A 23,829-nucleotide genomic window follows, 5' to 3' on the forward strand; every position below is an offset into this window, starting at 1 on the left:
ATACACACAGTGCAGCCAGAGCCGCAGCGACCTGCACCCTCCATACACACAGTGCAGCCAGAGCCGCAGCGACCTGCACCCTCCATGCACACAGTGCAGCCAGAGCCGCAGCGACCTGCACCTTCCGTACACACAGTGCAGCCAGAGCCGCAGCGACCTGCACCCTCCATACACACAGTGCAGCCAGAGCCGCAGCGACCTGCACCTTCCGTACACACAGTGCAGCCAGAGCCGCAGCGACCTGCACCCTCCATACACACAGTGCAGCCAGAGCCGCAGCGACCTGCACCCTCCGTACACACAGTGCAGCCAGAGCCGCAGCGACCTGCACCCTCCGTACACAGTGCAGCCAGAGCCGCAGCGACCTGCACCCTCCGTACACACAGTGCAGCCAGAGCCGCAGCGATCTGCACCCTCCGTACACACAGTGCAGCCAGAGCCGCAGCGACCTGCACCCTCCGTACACAGTGCAGCCAGAGCCGCAGCGACCTGCACCCTCCGTACACACAGTGCAGCCAGAGCCGCAGCGACCTGCACCCTCCGTACACACAGTGCAGCCAGAGCCGCAGCGACCTGCACCCTCCATACACACAGTGCAGCCAGAGCCGCAGCGACCTGCACCCTCCATACACACAGTGCAGCCAGAGCCGCAGCGACCTGCACCCTCCATACACAGTGCAGCCAGAGCCGCAGCGACCTGCACCCTCCATACACATAGTGCAGCCAGAGCCGCAGCGACCTGCACCCTCCATACACACAGTGCAGCCAGAGCCGCAGCGACCTGCACCCTCCATACACAGTGCAGCCAGAGCCGCAGCGACCTGCACCCTCCATACACACAGTGCAGCCAGAGCCGCAGCGACCTGCACCCTCCATACACAGTGCAGCCAGAGCCGCAGCGACCTGCACCCTCCATACACATAGTGCAGCCAGAGCCGCAGCGACCTGCACCCTCCATACACACAGTGCAGCCACAGCGACCTGCACCCTCCGTACACACAGTGCAGCCAGAGCCGCAGCGACCTGCACCCTCCGTACACACAGCGCAGCCAGAGCCGCAGCGACCTGCACCCTCCATACACAGTGCAGCCAGAGCCGCAGCGACCTGCACCCTCCATACACATAGTGCAGCCAGAGCCGCAGCGACCTGCACCCTCCATACACACAGTGCAGCCACAGCGACCTGCACCCTCCGTACACACAGTGCAGCCAGAGCCGCAGCGACCTGCACCCTCCGTACACACAGTGCAGCCAGAGCAGCAGCGACCTGCACCCTCCATACACACAGTGCAGCCAGAGCCGCAGCGACCTGCACCCTCCATACACAGTGCAGCCAGAGCCGCAGCGACCTGCACCCTCCATACACAGTGCAGCCAGAGCCGCAGCGACCTGCACCCTCCATACACACAGTGCAGCCAGAGCCGCAGCGACCTGCACCCTCCGTACACAGTGCAGCCAGAGCCGCAGCGACCTGCACCTTCCGTACACACAGTGCAGCCAGAGCCGCAGCGACCTGCACCCTCCGTACACACAGTGCAGCCAGAGCAGCAGCGACCTGCACCCTCCATACACACAGTGCAGCCAGAGCCGCAGCGACCTGCACCCTCCATACACAGTGCAGCCAGAGCCGCAGCGACCTGCACCCTCCATACACACAGTGCAGCCAGAGCCGCAGCGACCTGCACCCTCCGTACACAGTGCAGCCAGAGCCGCAGCGACCTGCACCCTCCGTACACAGTGCAGCCAGAGCCGCAGCGACCTGCACCCTCCATACACACAGTGCAGCCAGAGCCGCAGCGACCTGCACCCTCCGTACACAGTGCAGCCAGAGCCGCAGCGACCTGCACCCTCCGTACACACAGTGATGAGCAGAGCTGCAGCAATCTGCACCCTCCGTACACACAGTGCAGCCAGAGCCGCAGCGACCTGCACCCTCCATACACACAGTGCAGCCAGAGCCGCAGCGACCTGCACCTTCCGTACACACAGTGCAGCCAGAGCCGCAGCGACCTGCACCCTCCATACACAGTGCAGCCAGAGCCGCAGCGACCTGCACCCTCCATACACACAGTGCAGCCAGAGCCGCAGCGACCTGCACCCTCCATACACACAGTGCAGCCAGAGCCGCAGCGACCTGCACCCTCCGTACACACAGTGCAGCCAGAGCCGCAGCGACCTGCACCCTCCGTACACACAGTGCAGCCAGAGCCGCAGCGACCTGCACCCTCCATACACACAGTGCAGCCAGAGCCGCAGCGACCTGCACCCTCCATACACACAGTGCAGCCAGAGCCGCAGCGACCTGCACCCTCCGTACACACAGTGCAGCCAGAGCCGCAGCGACCTGCACCCTCCATACACACAGTGCAGCCAGAGCCGCAGCGACCTGCACCCTCCGTACACAGTGCAGCCAGAGCCGCAGCGATCTGCACCCTCCGTACACACAGTGCAGCCAGAGCCGCAGCGACCTGCACCCTCCGTACACAGTGCAGCCAGAGCCGCAGCGACCTGCACCCTCCGTACACACAGTGATGAGCAGAGCTGCAGTGATGGCGGTGTCCGCAGCAGGCGCTTCCGCGGTTCGCCTGGGGCCCAGCAGCACACACCGCCAGCGCTCCCTAGTCTCCGCATTGCGGCCCTGCCCCCAGTCCTCGCCGCGGCGGCGGCTCCTTACCATGCTGTCCGCTCGGTCCTGCCCTGGCCGCTGTGTCGGTGACGCCGCGTTGCTGTCCGCTGTGAGCGAGGCCCCGCACGGAGAATGAAGACGCCGCTACTTCACTGAGCCGCAGCCTCTAACCAGGGGAGAGCGGGCAGCGCTGTCTGTGAGGGAGCAGGAGGCGTGTCCCTGACGTCACGTAGGTGGGCGGAGCTTCGCGTCGTTACGTCCGGGTACTTTTTGGTGGAAATGTTGCCTCTCCCGCACTGAGCGTCATGACGTCACCACTGCAGTCGTGACTCAGGGGGTGGCAGCCCTGTGTGCGGCCATGTTGGTTTAGGGCAGAAATGGGCAAATAAGGGCCAAATTATACTTGAAGCGGAAATTAGTTTGTTTTTTTTACTTTAGATTACAAAGGCCGTCTCCAGAGATACGAGTGACGCAGCGGTGCTGTCCTCCCGGGTCAGTGCTACCTACAAGTCTGCCCTGCTACCAGCACTTATCACCTCTAGCCGAAACGGAGATGGGCGCTGGCACTGGACCAATGAGGGCGAGTGGGAGAGAGCCACAGAAGTGGACCAGAGAGGGAGAGAGCCCCAGAAGTGGACCAGAGAGGGCGAGAGCCCCAGGAATGGACCAGAGAGGGAGAGAGCCCCAGAAGTGGACCAGAGAGGGCGAGAGCCCCAGAAGTGGACCAGAGAGGGCGAGAGCCCCAGGAGTGGACCAGAGAGGGCGAGAGCCCCAGAAGTGGACCAAGAGAGGGCGAGAGCCCCGGAAGTGGACCAGAGAGGGCGAGAGCCCCAGAAGTGGACCAGGGAGGGAGAGAGCCCCAGAAGTGGACCAGGGAGGGAGAGAGCCCCAGAAGTGGACCAGAGAGGGCGAGAGCCCCAGGAATGGACCAGGGAGGGCGAGAGCCCCAGAAGTGGACCAGAGAGGGCGAGAGCCCCAGGAATGGACCAGGGAGGGCGAGAGCCCCAGAAGTGGACCAGAGAGGGCGAGAGCCCCAGGAATGGACCAGGGAGGGAGAGAGCCCCAGAAGTGGACCAGGGAGGGCGAGAGCCCCAGGAATGGACCAGAGAGGGCGAGAGCCCCAGGAATGGACCAGGGAGGGCGAGAGCCCCAGAAGTGGACCAGAGAGGGCGAGAGCCCCAGGAATGGACCAGGGAGGGAGAGAGCCCCAGAAGTGGACCAGAGAGGGAGAGAGCCCCGGAAGTGGACCAGAGAGGGCGAGAGCCCCAGGAATGGACCAGGGAGGGAGAGAGCCCCAGAAGTGGACCAGAGAGGGCGAGAGCCCCAGGAATGGACCAGTGAGGGAGAGAGCCCCAGAAGTGGACCAGAGAGAGCGAGAGCCCCAGAAGTGGACCAGAGAGGGCGAGAGCCCCGGAAGTGGACCAGAGAGGGCGAGAGCCCCAGAAGTGGACCAGAGAGAGCGAGAGCCCCGGAAGTGGACCAGAGAGAGCGAGAGCCCCGGAAGTGGACCAGAGAGGGAGAGAGCCCCGGAAGTGGACCAGAGAGGGCGAGAGCCCCAGGAATGGACCAGGGAGGGAGAGAGCCCCAGAAGTGGACCAGAGAGGGCGAGAGCCCCAGGAATGGACCAGGGAGGGAGAGAGCCCCAGAAGTGGACCAGAGAGAGCGAGAGCCCCAGAAGTGGACCAGAGAGAGCGAGAGCCCCGGAAGTGGACCAGAGAGGGAGAGAGCCCCAGGAATGGACCAGTGAGGGAGAGAGCCCCAGAAGTGGACCAGAGAGAGCGAGAGCCCCGGAAGTGGACCAGAGAGAGCGAGAGCCCCGGAAGTGGACCAGAGAGGGAGAGAGCCCCAGAAGTGGACCAGAGAGGGCGAGAGCCCCAGGAATGGACCAGAGAGGGAGAGAGCCCCAGGAATGGACCAGTGAGGGAGAGAGCCCCAGAAGTGGACCAGTGAGGAAGAGAGCCACAGAAGTGGACCAGAGAGGGAGAGAGCCCCAGAAGTGGACCAGAGAGGGCGAGAGCCCCAGGAATGGACCAGAGAGGGAGAGAGCCCCAGAAGTGGACCAGAGAGGGCGAGAGCCCCAGAAGTGGACCAGTGAGGGCGAGAGCCCCAGGAGTGGACCAGGGAGGGCGAGAGCCCCAGGAATGGACCAGAGAGGGCGAGAGCCCCAGAAGTGGACCAGAGAGGGAGAGAGCCCCAGAAGTGGACCAGAGAGGGCGAGAGCCCCAGGAATGGACCAGAGAGGGAGAGAACCCCAGAAGTGGACCAGAGAGGGCGAGAGCCCCAGAAGTGGACCAGTGAGGGCGAGAGCCCCAGGAGTGGACCAGGGAGGGCGAGAGCCCCAGGAATGGACCAGAGAGGGCGAGAGCCCCAGAAGTGGACCAGAGAGGGCGAGAGCCCCAGGAATGGAACAGGGAGGGAGAGAGCCCCAGAAGTGGACCAGGGAGGGCGAGAGCCCCAGGAATGGACCAGGGAGGGAGAGAGCCCCAGAAGTGGACCAGGGAGGGCGAGAGCCCCAGGAATGGACCAGAGAGGGCGAGAGCCCCGGAAGTGGACCAGAGAGGGCGAGAGCCCCGGAAGTGGACCAGAGAGGGCGAGAGCCCCAGAAGTGGACCAGGGAGGGCGAGAGCCCCAGGAGTGGACCAGTGAGGGAGAGAGCCCCAGAAGTGGACCAGTGAGGGCGAGAGCCCCAGGAGTGGACCAGTGAGGGAGAGAGCCCCAGAAGTGGACCAGTGAGGGCGAGAGCCACAGAAGTGGACCAGTGAGGGAGAGAGCCCCAGAAGTGGACCTGTGAGGGCGAGAGCCCCAGGAGTGGACCAGTGAGGGCGAGCGCCCCAGAAGTGGACCAGTGAGGGCGAGCGCCCCAGAAGTGGACCAGGGAGGGAGAGAGCCCCAGAAGTGGACCAGGGAGGGCGAGAGCCCCAGGAATGGACCAGAGAGGGCGAGAGCCCCAGAAGTGGACCAGAGAGGGAGAGAGCCCCAGAAGTGGACCAGTGAGGGCGAGAGCCCCAGAAGTGGACCAGTGAGGGCGAGAGCCCCAGAAGTGGACCAGTGAGGGCGAGCGCCCCAGAAGTGGACCAGTGAGGGAGAGAGCCCCAGAAGTGGACCAGTGAGGGCGAGATCCCCAGAAGTGGACCAGTGAGGGCGAGAGCCCCAGGAGTGGACCAGTGAGGGAGAGAGCCCCAGAAGTGGACCAGTGAGGGAGAGAGCCCCAGAAGTGGTCCAGTGAGGGCGAGAGCCCCAGGAGTGGACCAGAGAGGGCGAGAGCCCCAGAAGTGGACCAGAGAGGGAGAGATCCCCAGGAGTGGACGAGAGAGGGCGAGAGCCCCAGAAGTGGACCAGAGAGGGAGAGAGCCCCGGAAGTGGACCAGTGAGGGCGAGAGCCCCAGGAGTGGACCAGTGAGGGAGAGAGCGCCAGAAGTGGACCAGAGAGGGAGAGCGCCCCAGGAGTGGACCAGTGAGGGCGAGAGCCCCAGAAGTGGACCAGTGAGGGCGAGTGGGAGAGAGCCCCAGAACTGGACCAGAGAGGGCGAGAGCCCCAAAAGTGGACCAGTGAGGGAGAGAGCCCCAGGACCGGACCAGTGAGGGAGAGAGCCCCAGAAGTGGACCAGTGAGGGAGAGAGCCCCAGGACCGGACCAGAGAGGGCGAGAGCCCCAGAAGTGGACCAGTGAGGGCGAGTGAGAGAGAGCCCCAGAACTGGACCAGAGAGGGCGAGAACCCCAGAAGTGGACCAGTGAGGGAGAGAGCCCCAGGACCGGACCAGTGAGGGAGAGAGCCCCAGGACCGGACCAGAGAGGACGAGAGCCCCAGAAGTGGACCAGTGAGGGCGAGAGCCCCAGAAGTGGACCAGTGAGGGAGAGAGCCCCAGGACCGGACCAGAGAGGGAGAGAGCCCCAGGACCGGACCAGAGAGGGAGAGAGCCCCAGAAGTGGACCAGTGAGGGCGAGAGCCCCAGAAGTGGACCAGTGAGGGAGAGAGCCCCAGAAGTGGACCAGTGAGGGAGAGAGCCCCAGGAGTGGACCAGTGAGGGCGAGAGCCCCAGGAGTGGACCAGTGAGGGAGAGAGCCCCAGAAGTGGTCCAGTGAGGGCGAGAGCCCCAGGAGTGGACCAGAGAGGGCGAGAGCCCCAGAAGTGGACCAGAGAGGGAGAGAGCCCCAGAAGTGGACCAGAGAGGGAGAGATCCCCAGAAGTGGACCAGTGAGGGCGAGAGCCCCAGAAGTGGACCAGTGAGGGCGAGTGGGAGAGAGCCCCAGAACTGGACCAGAGAGGGCGAGAGCCCCAGAAGTGGACCAGAGAGGGAGAGATCCCCAGAAGTGGACCAGTGAGGGAGGGAGCCCCGGAAGTGGACCAGTGAGGGCGAGAGCCCCAGGAGTGGACCAGTGAGGGAGAGAGCGCCAGAAGTGGACCAGAGAGGGCGAGAGCCCCAGGAGTGGACCAGTGAGGGCGAGAGCCCCAGAAGTGGACCAGTGAGGGCGAGTGGGAGAGAGCCCCAGAACTGGACCAGAGAGGGCGAGAGCCCCAGAAGTGGACCAGTGAGGGAGAGAGCCCCAGGACCGGACCAGTGAGGGAGAGAGCCCCAGAAGTGGACCAGTGAGGGCGAGAGCCCCAGAAGTGGACCAGTGAGGGAGAGAGCCCCAGAAGTGGACCAGTGAGGGAGAGAGCCCCAGGACCGGACCAGAGAGGGCAAGAGCCCCAGGACCGGACCAGTGAGGGAGAGAGCCCCAGAAGTGGACCAGAGAGGGAGAGAGCCCCAGGAGTGGACCAGTGAGGGAGAGAGCCCCAGGAGTGGACCAGTGAGGGCGAGAGCCCCAGGAGTGGACCAGTGAGGGAGAGAGCCCCAGAAGTGGTCCAGTGAGGGCGAGAGCCCCAGGAGTGGACCAGAGAGGGCGAGAGCCCCAGAAGTGGACCAGAGAGGGAGAGAGCCCCAGAAGTGGACCAGAGAGGGAGAGATCCCCAGAAGTGGACCAGTGAGGGCGAGAGCCCCAGGAGTGGGCCAGTGAGGGAGAGAGCCCCAGAACCGGACCAGTGAGGGAGAGAGCCCCAGGAGTGGACCAGTGAGGGAGAGAGCCCTGACAATAGCAAAGCCATAGTTAATTTCCTCCTTGTAACTTGGCCTTCAGTGTGACCGGGCATCTTTAGACCCTGCAAATTAACCCCATATCTGCAGGATAATAGTGTTTGTGGACATGACAGGTTCCCTTTAAAGGGAATGGGTCAGTAACATTTGCCCTAGGCTAGCAGAGCTAATGCAGGATAGGGCAGCATCAGGGAAGTGTTGGGATCCCACATATCTCCCCCCGCTGTTGCCAAATTATTACACAATTGGCTGACGACTGATGAGGCCTCAGCGGCTTTCACTGCTAGGCCGGATATTAGGGAGCTCACAGTGATCAAATATATATTACAATATACACACACTGGTACAATTACCACCAAGCGACCCAATAACCCACCAAAAACTATCTGCTTTTATCATTTGTACAGGCCAATTGGAAACCAGACAAGTGGCGTATGGCTTCAGGGGTTCGGTTTATAGAACAAGTGGAACAAAGCTGGTAAGTTTTATTTATTTTATCCACAAAGGAGGCAGTGTTTATAAAAAAAAATTAAAAAAATGGGAACAAAACAATAACGTATACACAATTAGAAAATAAAAGGGTTAAAAAAGAAAAGTACTAAGCCTGTCATGGAAATGGCTCAGAGTTTTGGTAAAGGGACACACTTCTTAGGAAAACTCCTTATAGCATCAGACAGAAGCACAGAGCACCGTCTTCCAGGACTGCCAAATGACAAACTCAAGCTCTGATTTTTATTAGATCTAGGTTATGCCTACATACCTCCCATTGCTGCGCTCATATGAGGGTTTGGTTGTGGGATGTGCTAGATGTTTAGAAGGTTAGGAGATCCCCAATTTTCTGGATATCTTCGCCCGTGGAGGTCACAGGCGGGCAATATGTTTTAACCTTCCTACAGAGAGGAAACATTGCATGGATAGCATCATCCATTTGAAGATATTAAGTTGGAGGTGTTAGGCCGGCATTGCAGTGATGTGAGTGAATGCGCTACCTTAGTCACCACGCCAAAAACTATGTCTCACAGAAATACTGAATTGATGCAAAACCTAATATTCGTAACTGAACACTGGCTCCAGAATATTTGAGAATTCCTTTGAATAGCGGGATCTCCTGCCTCTGAAAAAGTGTACTTCTCCACATCAGAGTACATGAATTGTAAACTTGGTGGCCCGCTCTCAGCAAATCCCCTACTGTAATTACCTGTTAACAGCAGGAGGTCCTAGTTCAATGGAGGTTTAAGTGTCAGCTCTTTTTCACTTCCCCAGTTATAATTGATCCCATATGTTCAATGTGAGGGTGTTATGTCCCCTCTCCGGAGAGGTCTTCATAGACTTAATAAGTTAATCAATTACAGATAGTAAAACATTTCCATGGAAACCTATTTCACCACTATCTGGTGCCCCAATGTGCAGAATTTCATAGTTTATTCATATGTAATGTAAGCTTGCAGGCACTGGTGGACATTTGTTCACTGTCAAGCAGCAGGGGGCAGGGAGAAGTGAAGACAGGTTATACTTTGCAGCAGAACACATCTCCTGCAATAGACTCTAATGGTATTAACTCCCTCTGCTTGCTGTCTGTCATCTGCTGCTTTACCATCTAGAAACATAATTTAATGTGTTTGCTAATTCATTGGTATAATTCATTTGTTGCATTGCACTTAAAACTTACTGTCCACTTAACGTACCGTCACACTTTAGCGACGCTGCAGCGATACCGACAACGATCCGGATCGCTCCAGCGTCGCTGTTTGGTCGCTGGAGAGCTGTCACACAGACCGCTCTCCAGCGACCAACTATCCCGAGGTCCCCGGTAACCAGGGTAAACATCGGGTAACTAAGCGCAGGGCCGCGCTTAGTAACCCGATGTTTACCCTGGTTACCATCGTTAAAGTAAAAAAAACAAACGCTACATACTTACCTACCGCTGTCTGTCCCCGGCGCTCTGCTTCTCTGGTCTGGCTGTGAGCACAGCGGCCGGAAAGCAGAATGGTGACGTCACCGCTCTGCTTTCCGGCTGACCGGCGCTCACAGCCAGACCAGAGAAGCAGAGCGCCGGGGACAGACAGCGGTAGGTAAGTATGTAGCGTTTGTTTTTTTTACTTTAACGATGGTAACCAGGGTAAACATCGGGTTACTAAGCGCGGCCCTGCGCTTAGTTACCCGATGTTTACCCTGGTTACCAGCGAAGACATCGCTGAATCGGCGTCACACACGCCGAATCAGCGATGTCAGCGAGACCTCAACGATCAAAAAATGGCCCAGGCCATTCCGACACGACCAGCGATCTCACAGCAGGGGCCTGATCGCTGGTACGTGTCACACATAGCGAGATCGCTACTGAGATCGCTGTTGCTGTGACTCAGCAGCGATCTCGCTAGCGATCTCGCTATGTGTGATGGGGCCTTTACTATCCATGACTGGGATCAGTGTAGATCTTATCTGGTGGAAGGTGTGAAAGTAGATTTTACCAGGCTGAGTGTCTTTGATCATCTTTTAAAAGGAAAAAAAAAAAAGCCCCTGGTGTGCAAGCCAGCTGCCAAATTATCCTCAACCAGTTCCCACAATCCATCTCTTCTGGGCTATAAATTTAGAACCTTCCTTAGGGGTGCACGCTAGCGTCCCATATGCAAAGCGTCACAGAAGATAAGCGTCGTGATACCGCAGTTATTCCATGGCAGTTAGTCAGGGCAGGAGTCAGGTAACCCACACTCTGCACTCCCGTCTATCCATGTGCTTTATTCCTATCCTCCTATGTTCCCTTGTAATCCACTTTCACCGCCCAATCCCCCCTCCACCACGACTCATACACATCAGCTCCTGTCTCCTTCCCTCTCCCATGTACAGCTCCCATGCACTTCTCACCTTCCTGAAAAACCTCAGTCCATCTTACCCAAACAGACTGCATAAAAAAAACTTCATACAATCCCAAAAGCTACTTGCTTTTTATCTTCCTACTCCTGCTGATATCAGGAGACATCTCCCCAAACCCCGGTCCACCATCCACCAACCTCAACCCCTACCCTACCTCACATCGAAACCATAATAATCTCGCTAATATTAATTGCACTCCTTCATCTCCTCCTTCTTTTAATTGTGCCCTTTGGAATCCACGGTTGGAATGTAACAAGCTTCCTTTCCTGCACAATTACTTTCTGAAAAACTCTCTGAATCTGCTGGCCCTCACAGAAACCTGGATTCAGGATTCTGACACGGTCTCTCCTGCTGCCATTACCCATGGTGGCTTACAATTCTCCCATTCCCCGAGACCAACAAACAGACCTGGTGGTGGAGTTGGCATACTCCTGTCCCCACAATGCACTTTCCAGGTCATCCCCTCAGTTCCATCACTCTCATTCCCTTCTTTTGAGGTCCACACAATCAGGCTCTTTCGTCCCCTCTCCCTCAGAGTAGCGGTCATATACCGGCCCCCAGGCTCACCCACCCGCTTCCTGGACCATTTCTCTGCCTGGCTGCCACACTTCATGTCCTCAGAACTACCAACCCTTATCCTGGGAGACTTCAACATCCCCATTAACAGCCCCACTTCCACATCTGCATCCCAACTTCTATCCACTTCTCTCGGCCTCTCACAGCTCTCAACCTCTGAAACACACAAAGACGGTAACACCCTGGACCTGGTTTTTGCCCGCTCTGCTCAATCTCCTACCTAGATAACTCACCGCTTCCCCTCTCTGACCACAACATTCTCTCCTTCACACTCACATATCCTCGCTCACCCCAGCACCCTCCTACACACCATTCAGTCAAAAATCTACAAGCCATTAACCCTCTTACACTTTCAGACTCCATACGCTCATCATTGTCCCCAATCTCTTCCTTTTCCTGTCCTGATCTGGCTGTACATCACTTCAATGACACTCTTAGAAGCACCCTTGACCAAGTAGCTCCCCTCACCCTCAGAACCTCCAAACACAGAATAAAACAGCCCTGGCTTACATCGCAAACCCGATTTCTCCAGCGATGCTCTAGGTGTGCTGAACGCTTATGGAGGAAAACACGCACACCAGAAGACTTCATACACTTCAAATTTATGTTAAGGACCTATAACTTTGCCCTTCACTTCGCTAAACAGACCTACTTTACCACTCTGATCTCCTCACTATCCAACAACCCCAAGAAACTTTTTGACACCTTTCACTCCCTCCTCAGGCCAAAAGCCCCTATCACAGATATTTGTGCTGGTGACCTGGCCTCCCACTTTATAGAGAAAATAGACAATATCCGTCAGGAAATCCGCTCCCAACAACTAAGTTCAGTGACTCCCATCCCTCCCCTCATTGCCCCTGGCTCACTTTCCACATTCAATCCCATCACAGAAGAAGAAGTCTCCAAGCTCCTCTCCTCTTCTCGTCCGACTACATGCACTACCGACCCCATTCCCTCACATCTCCTCCAGTCTCTCTCTCCAGTTGTCACAAGTCACCTAACTACAATCTTTAATCTCTCCCTCTCCTCTGGCATTTTCCCCTCCTCCTTCAAACACTCTATCATTACTCCATTACTAAAGAAACCCACCCTTGACCCATCCTGCACAAACAACTACAGACCGGTCTCCAATCTCCCCTTCATCTCTAAACTCTTGGAGCGCCTGATATACTCCCGCCTTACCCGTTACCTCTCCACTCACTCCCTCCTAGACCCTTCACAGTCCGGTTTCCGCCCCCTACATTCGACAGAAACTGCACTCATCAAAGTGACCAATGACCTTCTGACAGCAAAACGTAATGGTGACCACTCTCTGCTCATTCTTCTCGACCTTTCTGCAGCTTTTGACACTGTTGACCACTCTCTCCTTCTCTCTAGGCTCCAGTCACTAGGCATTAAGGACACTGCTCTCTCCTGGTTCTCCTCCTATCTTTCTGACCGCTCCTTCAGTGTTCTGTTCTCTGGCGCCACTTCATCTCCTCTTCCTCTCACTGTTGTGGTACCTCAGGGCTCAGTCCTTGGCCCCCTTCTGTTCTCTCTCTACACGGCCCCAATTGGACAGACCATCAGCAGATTTGGCTTTCAGTACCATCTTTATGCCGACGACACACAACTATATACGTCATCCCCTGACCTTACCCCCGCTGTACTACAGAACGCCACTAACTGTCTGTCCACAGTCTCCAACATCGTGTCCGCTCTCTATCTGAAACTCAACCTCTCCAAAACTGAACTTCTTCTGCTCCCACCATCTACAACCTTCCTAAATCTGACATTTCCCTCTCTGTGGGTGGCACCATAATAACACCCCGGCAGCAGGCGCGCTGTCTGGGTGTTATGTTTGACTCCGATCTCTCCTTCACCTCCCATATACAATCTCTTGCCCGCTCGTGCCGCTTACACCTAAAGAACATCTCTAGAATCTGCCCTTTTCTCACCATGGAGACAGCTAAAACCCTCACTGTCGCCCTGATCCACTCCCGCCTGGACTACTGTAACGCTCTATTAATTGGCCTCCCCCTCACTCGACTTTCCCCTCTCCAGTCCATCCTTAATGCAGCAGCCAGGGTCGTCCATCTGGCTAATCGTTACTCGGACGCGTCCGCTCTTCGCCAGTCGTTACACTGGCTACCCATTCATTACAGGATACAATTCTAAGTACTTGTTCTCACCCACAAAGCTCTCCACAGTGCGGCACCCCCTTACATCTCCTCCCTCATTTCTGTCTATCAGCCTAACAGACCACTGCGCTCTGCAAATGACTTTCGATTAACCTCTGCACTAATCCGTACCTCCCACTCCCGACTCCAAGACTTCTCCCGTGCTGCGCCAATCCTCTGGAATGCTCTACCCCAAGATATTAGGACCATCCATAATTTGAATAGTTTTAGGCGCTCGCTCAAAACACATTTGTTCAGAGCGGCCTATCACGTTCACTAATCAAAGTTATGTTATGTTATGTTATGTTATGTTATGTTATGTTATGTTATGTATGTTTGTGTGTGTAGCTCATTCACTATCCCCATCTATTCCCCAACCCCTGAAGATGGCTGGACCATCATTGTAAATACATCATTGTAAATACACACCTGTACTTTGCATCTCCCCCTCCTCATTGTAGATTGTAAGCTCTCACGAGCAGGGTTGTCTTATTTTGCTTTAATTATTGTATTGTTAACGCTGTTACTTATGACTTTTGTGTTTGAAACTGTTAAACTGTAAAGCGCTGCGGAATATGTTGGCGCTATATAAATAAAGATTATTATTATTATTATCTCCACTGCCAGGCAGATAGCGGTGAAAGTTTATTCATGGAAGGGTTTTAAACTGTTTCATCCTACACTACCTCTGCTAGCTTAGGGTAAATGGTGCTAACAGATTCCCTTCAAGTCTGTAGTAAGTTGTGATAGTAGGTGTAGCTGCATAGCAAATCAAGATGAGATTGGTCTCGCCATATAAGATCATGTGTCCCACCTACAGATGGGAAAATAAGTATTTGTGTCACACTGCAGCTCCACAATTAAGTGCAGACTCCACTAGATGGCAGCAGAGTGGAGATAGGGCTGAAATCCTGCTCAGAGCAGACCAGCAGAACTGCAGCGAGGCTACCACCAGATGGCAGCTGAATGGTCAGACAAGCTGGGTAGATACCAGAGAGTAGCATAGTACCAAGGAAAATTCCAAACACAGTCAAAGGAGCGCCAGAAGGTCAGTACCGGTTAGTAGAAGAAGTATCAGAAGGGAGAGACAGAAGCAGGTCAGAGCCGAAGCAGAGTCGAGTACTAGGGAATCCAAACACACAGGGACAAAGTCAGGGGCGGGAAAAGCGGTACCAACAGACACGGCAAAGTCAGCTAAACCCAGGAGGACAAATCAGGGTTTCACCAGAGCCAACTACACACACCTTAGGCAGGAAATATAACTGACACTGCCTGCAGGACGCAGCGTAGCTAAATAGCAGACCCGACACCAGAACGAGGCAGAGAAAGCTAACCCCTGACATGACCAGACTGGGAAAGGAGAGACAAGACCCAAAACCCGGTCTGGATCATGATAGTTTGATTCACTGACTATTTTGCAAGTTTTCCCATCCACAAAGAATGGAGAAATGTCATGACTCTGGATGGGCTGGTTGTGGCTCTGTCCTGGTCAGGTCTGGGTTAACTAGTCCGCCTATCTTTGGTTCTGCGACGGCAATTTAATGCTGGTGGGTCGTGGGTTCTGAGTCTGTTAGCTGACCCAGGTTATTCTTCTGTGATCGTTGTGCCTCTGTGCCTTGCTGTGTATTTGTTACACGACTACTGCCCCTGTTTTCTGCTTGGTACTTCTGTCTGTCCTGGCTTTCTGACCCCTTGGCTGGTCTCTGACTAATCTGCTGGTAATCACCTTGGTACATCGCTCCTGTCTAGCTCCCGACCCTCGCCTTGTCTTTTGACTACGTTCCTGTCTTGGCACTCTGTGTCCCGCGTTTTTTCAGACCCTCTGTTCTTGCGCGGTAGCTCCGCCCCCATCGTCCCTGCAGTGATCACGTGACCAGCCTAGTTCAGGTCCTCTGTGCACTGTGCATCTCATTCCTCCCTCTCCCTGCGCTCCCGCTAGCACCCCCTTAGGGTATGTGTACACGTATACTGGAGGACTGCGGATTTGGAAAAACCGCAGTGCAAAACCGCTGCGGTTTTCTCCTGCGGATTTATCGCGGTTTCTATTGCGGATTCCGCTGCGTCTTTACACCTGCAGTTTTCTATTGGAGCAGATGTAAAACCGCAGTGGAATCCGCACAAAGAATTGACATGCTGTGGAATGTAAACCGCTGCATTTCCGTGCTTTTTTTTTCCGCAGCATGTGCACTGTGGATTTCATTTCCCATAGGTTAAAGGGACACTGTCACCTGAATTTGGAGGGAACAATCTTCAGCCATGGAGGCGGGGTTTTGGGGTTTTTGATTCACCCTTTCCTTACCCGCTGGCTACATGCTGGCTGCAATATTGGATTGAAGTTCATTCTCTGTCCTCCGTAGTACATGCCTGCACAAGGGAATCTTGCCTTACGCAGGCGTGTACTATGGAGGACAGAGAATGAACTTCAATCCAATATTGCAGCCAGCGGGTAAGAAAAGGGTGAATCAAAAACCCCCAAACCCCGCCTCCATGGCTGAAGATTGTTCCCTCCAAATTTAGGTGACAGTGTCCCTTTAACATGGTACTGTAAACTCATGGGAAACCGCTGCGGATCCGCAGCTGTGGAAATGCTGCTGATCCGCAGCATATGCACATACCCTTAGGCTGCCTCTCCACGACACCAAACAGCGTCATTACTAGAGGTCTGTAATTTTTATCGTAGGTACACTGAGTGACAATCTAAAAATAAAAACCAGAAAATCACATTGGATTTTTAAATAATTGAATTGCATTTTATTCCATGAATTAAGTATTTGATCACCACCTACCAACCAGCAAGAATTCTGGCTCTCACAGACCTGTCAGTTTATCTTTAAGAACGCCTCCTACTCTGCACTCATTACCTGTATTAATTGCACCTGTTTGAACTCATTACCGGTATAAGAGACACCTGTCCACACACAATCACACTCCAATCTCCACCATGGCCAAGACCAAAGAGCTGTCTAAGGACACCAGGGACAAAATTGTAGACCTGCACAAGACTGAAATGGGCTACAGCACAAGAGGCAAGCAGCTTGGTGAGAAGGCAACAACTGTTGGCACAATTATTTCAAAATGGAAGAAAGACAAGATGACTGTCAATCTTCCTTGGTCTGAGACTCCATGCAAGATCTCTTCTCGTGGGGTAAGGATGATTCTGAGAACTGTCAGAAATCAGCCCTGAACTACACGGGAGGATCTGGTCAATGACCTGAAGAGAGCTGGGACCACTGTCTCAAATAGCACCGTTAGTAACACACTACGCCGTCATGGATTAAAATCCTGCAGGACATTCAAGATCACCAGCTCACATCAGCACATGTCCAGGCCTGTTTGAAGTTCGCCAATGACCATCTGAATTATCCATAAGATCTGTAAGCAGACCATACAAAGAGAACCTCGAGCTGATGAGACAGCCTATTGGCATAAGTGTGGGAATAAAGACAGTCAGCACCTGCTGTCTATGAATTAGACTCTACTCTTGCACTCACACCTGACATCTGGTAGAACATGTACAGCAGCAGTTGGGTTGAGATGTGGAGCTGTAACATGGATTCATCTTTCTTTTTAGACTAAATTTTTAAAATTCTCAATGCCCTGTAGATTGTGAGCCCTAGCGGGCAGGGTCCTCTCTCCTTCTGTACTTGTGTGTGCCTTTTTTTTGCTCATGTTTATTGTATTTGTCTATATTTGCCCCTTTCGCATGTAAAGCGCCATGGAATAAATGGCGCTATAAAAATGTATAATATCTGTAATCAGTGAAGACGTTTTTACATTACTAAGATGGGAGATGGCAGCTGCTACTGGTCAGATTCAGTGTAGAGCGGAGGAGGAGGAAAGGGAAGCTGGAGGCAGAGCTTCTCCATCCTTTCCATCTACATAGAATCTTAACAGATGATGGTTGCAATTGATATCTCCGTAGGGGAAAAATCCATCTTCACTGAATACAGATCTTTGCCTAAATTGAGACATTTGAGAATGGAAGATCTGTCCTGGAGGAGAAAGAAAGAAGCCAATACATAGAATATGATATCGTTTTCGTATTTTCATGTGATTTATTATAAAAAAATTAAAATGACGGTTATACTTTGTCAAGAGACCCCCGGTCAGGCCAATATTGCATTTTGTGAATGCATCCGAAGAAGGACAAAGATCTAGACCCCCATTGATCACATATTAATGCCAGATATGACAACACAGTGAGGTTTTAGTCTCAAATACCCCATTCTATGCAGGACCACTTTAAAGGGAACCTGTCACCTGAATTTGGCGGGACCGGTTTTTGGTCATATGGGCGGAGTTTTCGGGTGTTTGATTCACCCTTTCCTTACCCGCTGGCTGCAAGCTGGCCGCAATATTGGATTGAAGTTCATTCTCTGGCCTCCGTAATACACGCCTGCACAAGGCAAGATTGCCTTAGGGTTAGGTCAGGCAAGATTGCCTTGCGCAGGCGTGTACTACGGAGGACAGAGAATGAACTTCAATCCAATATTGCGGCCAGCATGCAGCAAGCGGGTAAGGAAAGGGTGAATCAAACACCCGAAAACGCCGCCCATATGACCGAAAACCAGTCCCGCCAAATTCAGGTGACAGGTTTCCTTTAAACAATTTACACATTTAATAGATATGACCTTTGCCTGTTAGTTCAGACTTTTGGGTGACCTACCTTGTTTTTTTTCTTCTGTTGATCCATTTCACAGACTGACAATGAGTAAAACACAGATTCAGATAATGTAATATAAATCCACCTTGTAATACTTCATAACATCGATCTGGTGGGAGAAACAATAGATTAGACTGGACAGCATTGCACGCAAAAAAAATCCAATTCTACATCTACCAATGGCACTGCAAACTTCACACAACCATATTTTAGCTCATACCTGATAAACAGGTATAGTGGGCCACAAACCTGTCATCTGATTTGTATTTATGGTGATAAAGTCATAATTTTATAGCCTCAAATGGTTACAGCCTAGGCTTTCATGGGTGGCGCCATGATGAATCATGGATGTGGCCTATTGCGCCTTACAGGGAACCTGTCATCTTGGACAACCCAGTTTACTTTCAGATGTAGGGCCCGATACAGCAAGACCAGCATTGTTCACGTTGGTGTTGAAAAGGAGTGTTGGAGTCAGATGCTACTGATTCATGAAAAGGAGCGTTTGACAAATGGAGTGTGCCTTCATGCACCATCCCTGAAGTTTTACTCCAGCCAAGAACTGTAGTGCCATTTCTGGCATAGATCGCACCACAGCTCATGAATGAGATTAGCCGTAGTGTCCCCTTCCCCCCCAGTTCCACCCATTTTGGTAGACCTGCGAGAAACTGACACGAAGAATGCAAAATTTGCAAAATTTTGGCACAACCTAGAGTTGCATTCAAATTCTGCGACTTCTCAAAGCTTTTACATCAGAATTCTGGTGAGGGCTTTGATGAATTGGGCCCATAGGGTTAACCTATAGGTAAATAGTGTTCCAATGCTTTCAGGCCACTTTACTGAAAGTACCGCTACTAGGAAAAAGTTAACTTGCCCCTTTAAATAAATGCTGGCGGCACCTGATAAGTTTAACTTCTCCTGGTTCCCGTGCCCTCAGTGAGACAGTGATTAAGCATTGTAACACAATTTAGCATTTTCCAACAGGTGACCGGGTCCCTTTAATTCATGTTATATATTGGAGATGTTAAAAGGGATTGTCTCCTCTGTTTTAAATTGTAATTTTTATTGAAAATTTTTCAAAATTTTACAGGAAGAAAATATAGGCATTTTAGATTTTTCACTATCATTTATAGGTTAACAAACAATCTTATACTATAGTAATAGTTAAACATTTTCAAGTAGATAAAGAGTAGGATTTTACAGACAAAAAACACAGAGACAAAAGGAAAGGGGTGGAAATTATGTGGAATGTTATGACCTAGATATAGCCATCTCATAGAGGTCATATATTTAACATGGACCAAAAGGAATCCCAAGGAGACCAAACAAGGCCCCTTAATGACACCCAATACATTTTTTAACTGACCTGCGATATAAGACAATAGCCTCCCGATACAGCTGATAATCCAGTAGCTGTCGGCTATCCACTATAGCTGACAACTTGCTGCATTAGCCACGATCAGTGTTTGCACAGTCCAACTCTGTTTAACCCCTTAGATGCTGCTGTAAATAGTGACTACATCATTATAAATGGTTAACAGAGTGTGGGGGCTTCCTCTTTATCCCAGTTGGTGCCCTCAGATCATGATTGTGTGGTCCTGATGTTTGCGATGGCAGTTCACGACCAAATAGCGGCCTTAGAGTCTGACGGCTGTAGTAATCTGTTCAGAAGTTAGAGACATTTAGGTGGTAAAAATACACATTTTCATTCCTATCATGCCACTTTGCATTAATTCCTGTAAAGCACCTGAAGGGTTAATAAACTACCTGACAGCAGTTTTCAATATGTCTGGGGGTGCGGTTTTTAAAATGGTATCACGTTTGGGGGTTTCCCAATATATGAGACCCCTAAAGTCGCTTCAAACATGGATAAGTCCCTAAAAAAAAATACATTTTGTAAATTTCCTTGAAAAAATGAAAAATTACTGCTACATTTTTAATCCTCCTAAAATGCTAGCAAAATACAATAACATTTTACAAATGGTGCTGATGTAAGGCCGACATGTGGAAAATGTTATTTATTAATGGTTTGCTGTGGTATGGCCATCTGGACTAAAGGGATAATCATTCAAAGTTTGAAAATTGCTAATTTAACATTTTTCTCAAATTTGATATTTTTTTATAAATAAACAAAACATATTGGCCTAAAGTCACCATTATCATAAAGTATAATGTGTCCCGAAAAAACATTCTCAAAATCACTGGGATTTGTTGAAGCGTTGCAGAGTTATTACCATATAAAGTGACACTGGTCAGATTTTAAAAATTTGGCTCCGTCACTAAGAGGTTAAATCTCTCTACGGTATTGTCATTAGGGGCTGCCCAGTATTCCAAGTTCCTGATCTCTTTGATGCCAGAATATAGATCTAGTTGTGAAGGTGGAGAAGTTTGCTTCCAGTGGTAGGCAATGAAACAGCGCGCTGCTGTTAACATATGTAAAAGCAATCTAATGGATCTCATGGATATGGATTCAAGGAAAATAGAAAGATCTGAGGACTTAATGGGAGATCCACTTCAAAAACTTGCTTAATGAGGAGTCGCACTATCACCTAAAACGGTTTAATCAGTGGACAGTCCCAAAAAATTTGAAATCTAGAACCTCTAGACAGGACACGCCACCAGCAAAGGGCAGGAACAGATGGGTCCATTTTATGTAAAAATTCATGCGTATGGTACCAGAGATGAAGGATTTTGTACTGATTTTCTTTGTATGAAATACAAGATGCGGTCTTGGCTGCTATGATCCAAACATTTCTACACTCCACCACGGTCAGTGTTTTACTCAAATGTTCTTCCCATTTGAGCATATAAGGCTACGTTCACATTAGCGTTTTGCGTGTTTGCGTCGGGCGACGCAGCGGCGACGCATGCGTCACGCTCCCCTATATTTAACATGGGGGACGCATGGACATGCGTTGTGCTGCGTTGTGCGACGCATGCTTTTTTTTGCCGCAAGCGTCTGGCGCAGAAAACGCAACAAGTTGCATTTTTCTTGCGTCCAAATTTCGGCAAAAAACGACGCATGCGTCGCAAAACGCAGCGTTTTTGCGTGCGTTTTGGTGCGGTTTTGTTTGCGTTGTGCGTTGCGCACAACGCAAATGTGAACGTAGCCTAAGAGAGTCTGGTTAGGGAATCTGTGTCTGGAGCCTGTAGAATATTGTAAATACTAGATATTAAACCTCTTGTTGTTGAACTATTCTTGCACAGTCTCTCGAAGGAGGTAGGGATGGAGGTCTGTAGACAGTGGAATAATGATGAGTCCAAGTGCCTAATTTTAACATATTGAAATAATGTAAGAATGAAGGGAGAATTTTGTTTTCAGCTCATCAGAGGAATGTAGAATTCGCGTTTTATAGTTAATTATGTCAGTGAAGTTAAACAAGCCAAATTGAGTCCATACTCCTGTAAATTGGTGGGTTAAACTTTCAGGGAAATTCGGATGGAAAAGGAAGGAAGTAAGGGCAGAATTCGTTGATGTCAGATTGATTTTTTTTTTTTTTAGAGCAGACCCTTCCAATATTTCTGACGTGCATCATTGGACTTAATAGGTCTATTGAAGGGGATTGTAAGCCCCAATCCAGATCAGGGAGTTGGGATGAGCTGGGGCTAACCATACTTTTTCAATCTCCATCCATTTCGTAAAGGCAGGTTTAGAAGACCATGATGGGATCGTGCAGGGGTGCGATCAGGGCCGTATTTGCCACTAAGCACGCGAGGGCACGTGCCTAGGGCGGCGACATTGCGGGGGGCGGCACCTGAGCAAGGTGTGCTTTTTGTTTTTTTTTTAATAAGTCCCGGCCCGGGTCAAAAATGCGCCCGACGGCCCCGCCACCCCCAACCCCCACCTCCGAGTCCCCCCAGGCCCCCACCTCCGAGTCCCCCCACCTCCAAGTCTCCGAGTCCCACCCACCCTCCCTGAAGACGATACTCACCTGCTCCAGCGATGCCTGGTCTCAGCGTCTGTAGCGCGTCCTGAGTGAGCGGTCACGTGGCACCGCTAATTGAGGTCATGAATATGCGCATATTCATGACCTTAATTAGCGGTACCACATGACCGCTCACTCAGGACGAAGGCGCTGCGGCGGGACAGAGCCGGAGGGATGTCGGCGCGGCGTGTGGGACAGGCAGGCAGCTGACAGGTGAGTATGACTGAGGGATGGGGGCGGGGGGAGGATGGGAAGCCACCCGCCGCCCGCGCCATGCAAGATGGCCCGGGAGAAGGAGCGGGGAGGGGGTGGAGAGATGGGGCATGCATAGGGAGGGGGGGAGGGGGAATTATGAGCGCCATCAGCCATGCATAGGGAGGGGGGGAGGGGGAATTATGAGCGCCATCAGCCATGCATAGGGAGGGGGGGGGAATTATGAGCACCATCAGCCATGCATAGGGAGGGGGGGGAATTATGAGCGCCATCAGCCATGCATAGGGAGGGGGGGGAATTATGAGCGCCATCAGCCATGCATAGGGAGGGGGGGGAATTATGAGCGCCATCAGCCATGCATAGGGAGGGGGGGAATTATGAGCGCCATCAGCCATGCATAGGGAGGGGGGGGGGAATTATGAGCGCCATCAGCCATGCATAGGGAGGAGGGGGGGGAATTATGAGCGCCATCAGCCATGCATAGGGAGGAGGGGGGGGGGGAATTATGAGCGCCATCAGCCATGCATAGGGAGGAGGGGGGGGGGAATTATGAGCGCCATCAGCCATGCATAGGGAGGGGGGGGGAATTATGAGCGCCATCAGCCATGCATAGGGAGGGGGGGAATTATGAGCGCCATCAGCCATGCATAGGGAGGGGGGGGGGAATTATGAGCGCCATCAGCCATGCATAGGGAGGGGGGGGAATTATGAGCGCCATCAGCCATGCATAGGGAGGGGGGGAATTATGAGCGCCATCAGCCATGAATAGGGAGGGGGGGGAATTATGAGCGCCATCAGCCATGCATAGGGAGGGGGGGGGGGAATTATGAGCGCCATCAGCCATGCATAGGGAGGGGGGGGAATTATGAGCGCCATCAGCAATGCATAGGGAGGGGGGGAGGGAATTATGAGCGCCATCAGCCATGCATAGGGAGGGGGGGAATTATGAGCGCCATCAGCCATGAATAGGGAGGGGGGGGAATTATGAGCGCCATCAGCCATGCATAGGGAGGGGGGGGAATTATGAGCGCCATCAGCCATGCATAGGGAGGGGGGGGGAATTATGAGCGCCATCAACCATGCATAGGGAGGGGGGGGGAATTATGAGCGCCATCAGCCATGCATAGGGAGGGGGGGAATTATGAGCGCCATCAACCATGCATAGGGAGGGGGGGGGGAATTATGAGCGCCATCAGCCATGCATAGGGAGGGGGGGAATTATGAGCCATCAGCCATGCATAGGGAGGGAGGGGGGGAATTATGAGCCATCAGCCATGCATAGGGAGGGGGGAATTGTGAGCCATCAGCCATGCATAGGGAGGGAGGGGGGGGGAATTATGAGCCATCAGCCATGCATAGGGAGGGGGGGAGGGGGGAATTGTGAGCCATCAGCCATGCATAGGGAGGGAGGGGGGGAATTATGAGCCATCAGCCATGTATAGGGAGGGGGGGAATTATGAGCCATGCATACAGGAGGAGGGGAGGGGGATATGAGACATGGCCATTATACAATATGGAGCATCATGTGGGGTCATTATACAGTATGGAGCATCATGTGCGGCCATTATACAGTATTGAGCATCATGTGGGGCCATTATACAGTATGGAGCATCATGTGCGGTCATTATACAGTATGGAGCATCATGTGTGGTCATTATACAGTATTGAGCATCATGTGCGGTCATTATACAGTATGGAGCATCATGTGCGGCCATTATACAGT

The 23,829-nt window shown here is 52.6% G+C and overlaps 1 protein-coding gene across 2 annotated transcripts in view; it reads right to left on the minus strand.

Annotated features, from left to right (window-relative positions):
* The window catches only part of PPP3R1 (protein phosphatase 3 regulatory subunit B, alpha), a 97,471-nt gene that overhangs the window by 59,698 nt on the left and 13,944 nt on the right, over positions 1–23,829 (minus strand). The window contains exon 1 of one of the 2 annotated variants that reach the window (XM_069768736.1): positions 2,675–2,824. In XM_069768736.1, coding sequence (XP_069624837.1) covers positions 2,675–2,677 — 3 coding nt within the window. In that variant the 5' untranslated portion in view covers positions 2,678–2,824. Of the gene's footprint in view, positions 1–2,674; positions 2,825–17,973; positions 18,080–23,829 lie in introns of those variants that run through there. The other variant, XM_069768735.1, reaches the window with a different exon arrangement.

Source organism: Ranitomeya imitator, chromosome 5, assembly GCF_032444005.1.
Source record: "Ranitomeya imitator isolate aRanImi1 chromosome 5, aRanImi1.pri, whole genome shotgun sequence".
Taxonomy (NCBI): Eukaryota; Metazoa; Chordata; class Amphibia; order Anura; family Dendrobatidae; genus Ranitomeya; species Ranitomeya imitator.